The following is a 326-nucleotide window of genomic DNA, read 5'->3' as shown; positions in this document are numbered from 1 at the left end:
ACCTCCAGAAGAAGTAAGTCTCACACTTTTTATTTATTTATGGTGTTATTTATTTACTTAAGGTTATTTATGACCTTCCTTTATTGTGATAGGACAGATCAGACATGACAGGAAGTGAAGTGGGAGAAAGAGAGGAGGGGGGCAGGATCAGGAAGGACCTCAAGTCGGGATTTGAACACGGGACATCCAAAGCACAATGGCACTATATGTCAGCACACTGCCCACAAGGCTATCGGTGCCAACACGCGTTTTATTTTTTATGATTATTTGCGAATCGTGTTTGCTCTTCCACAGAAGAGAGGGGCATGTAAAGAGATGCATGTAAA

At 42.0% G+C, this 326-nt stretch overlaps 1 protein-coding gene across 1 annotated transcript in view; it reads left to right on the top strand.

Annotated features, from left to right (window-relative positions):
- The first annotated feature begins 104 nt into the window (after positions 1 to 104).
- LOC107734339 (uncharacterized) overlaps positions 105 to 326 on the top strand; it is a 7605-nt gene continuing 7383 nt past the window's right edge. The window contains exon 1 of the mRNA XM_016546275.1: positions 105 to 235. Coding sequence (XP_016401761.1) covers positions 105 to 235 — 131 coding nt within the window. The remainder of the gene's footprint in view (positions 236 to 326) is intronic.

Source organism: Sinocyclocheilus rhinocerous, unplaced genomic scaffold, assembly GCF_001515625.1.
Source record: "Sinocyclocheilus rhinocerous isolate Xijiao unplaced genomic scaffold, SAMN03320098_v1.1 scaffold370, whole genome shotgun sequence".
Lineage (NCBI taxonomy): Eukaryota > Metazoa > Chordata > Actinopteri > Cypriniformes > Cyprinidae > Sinocyclocheilus > Sinocyclocheilus rhinocerous.
The sequence above is the reverse complement of the archived record's forward strand: the minus strand, read 5'-3'. Positions and strand labels throughout refer to the sequence as shown.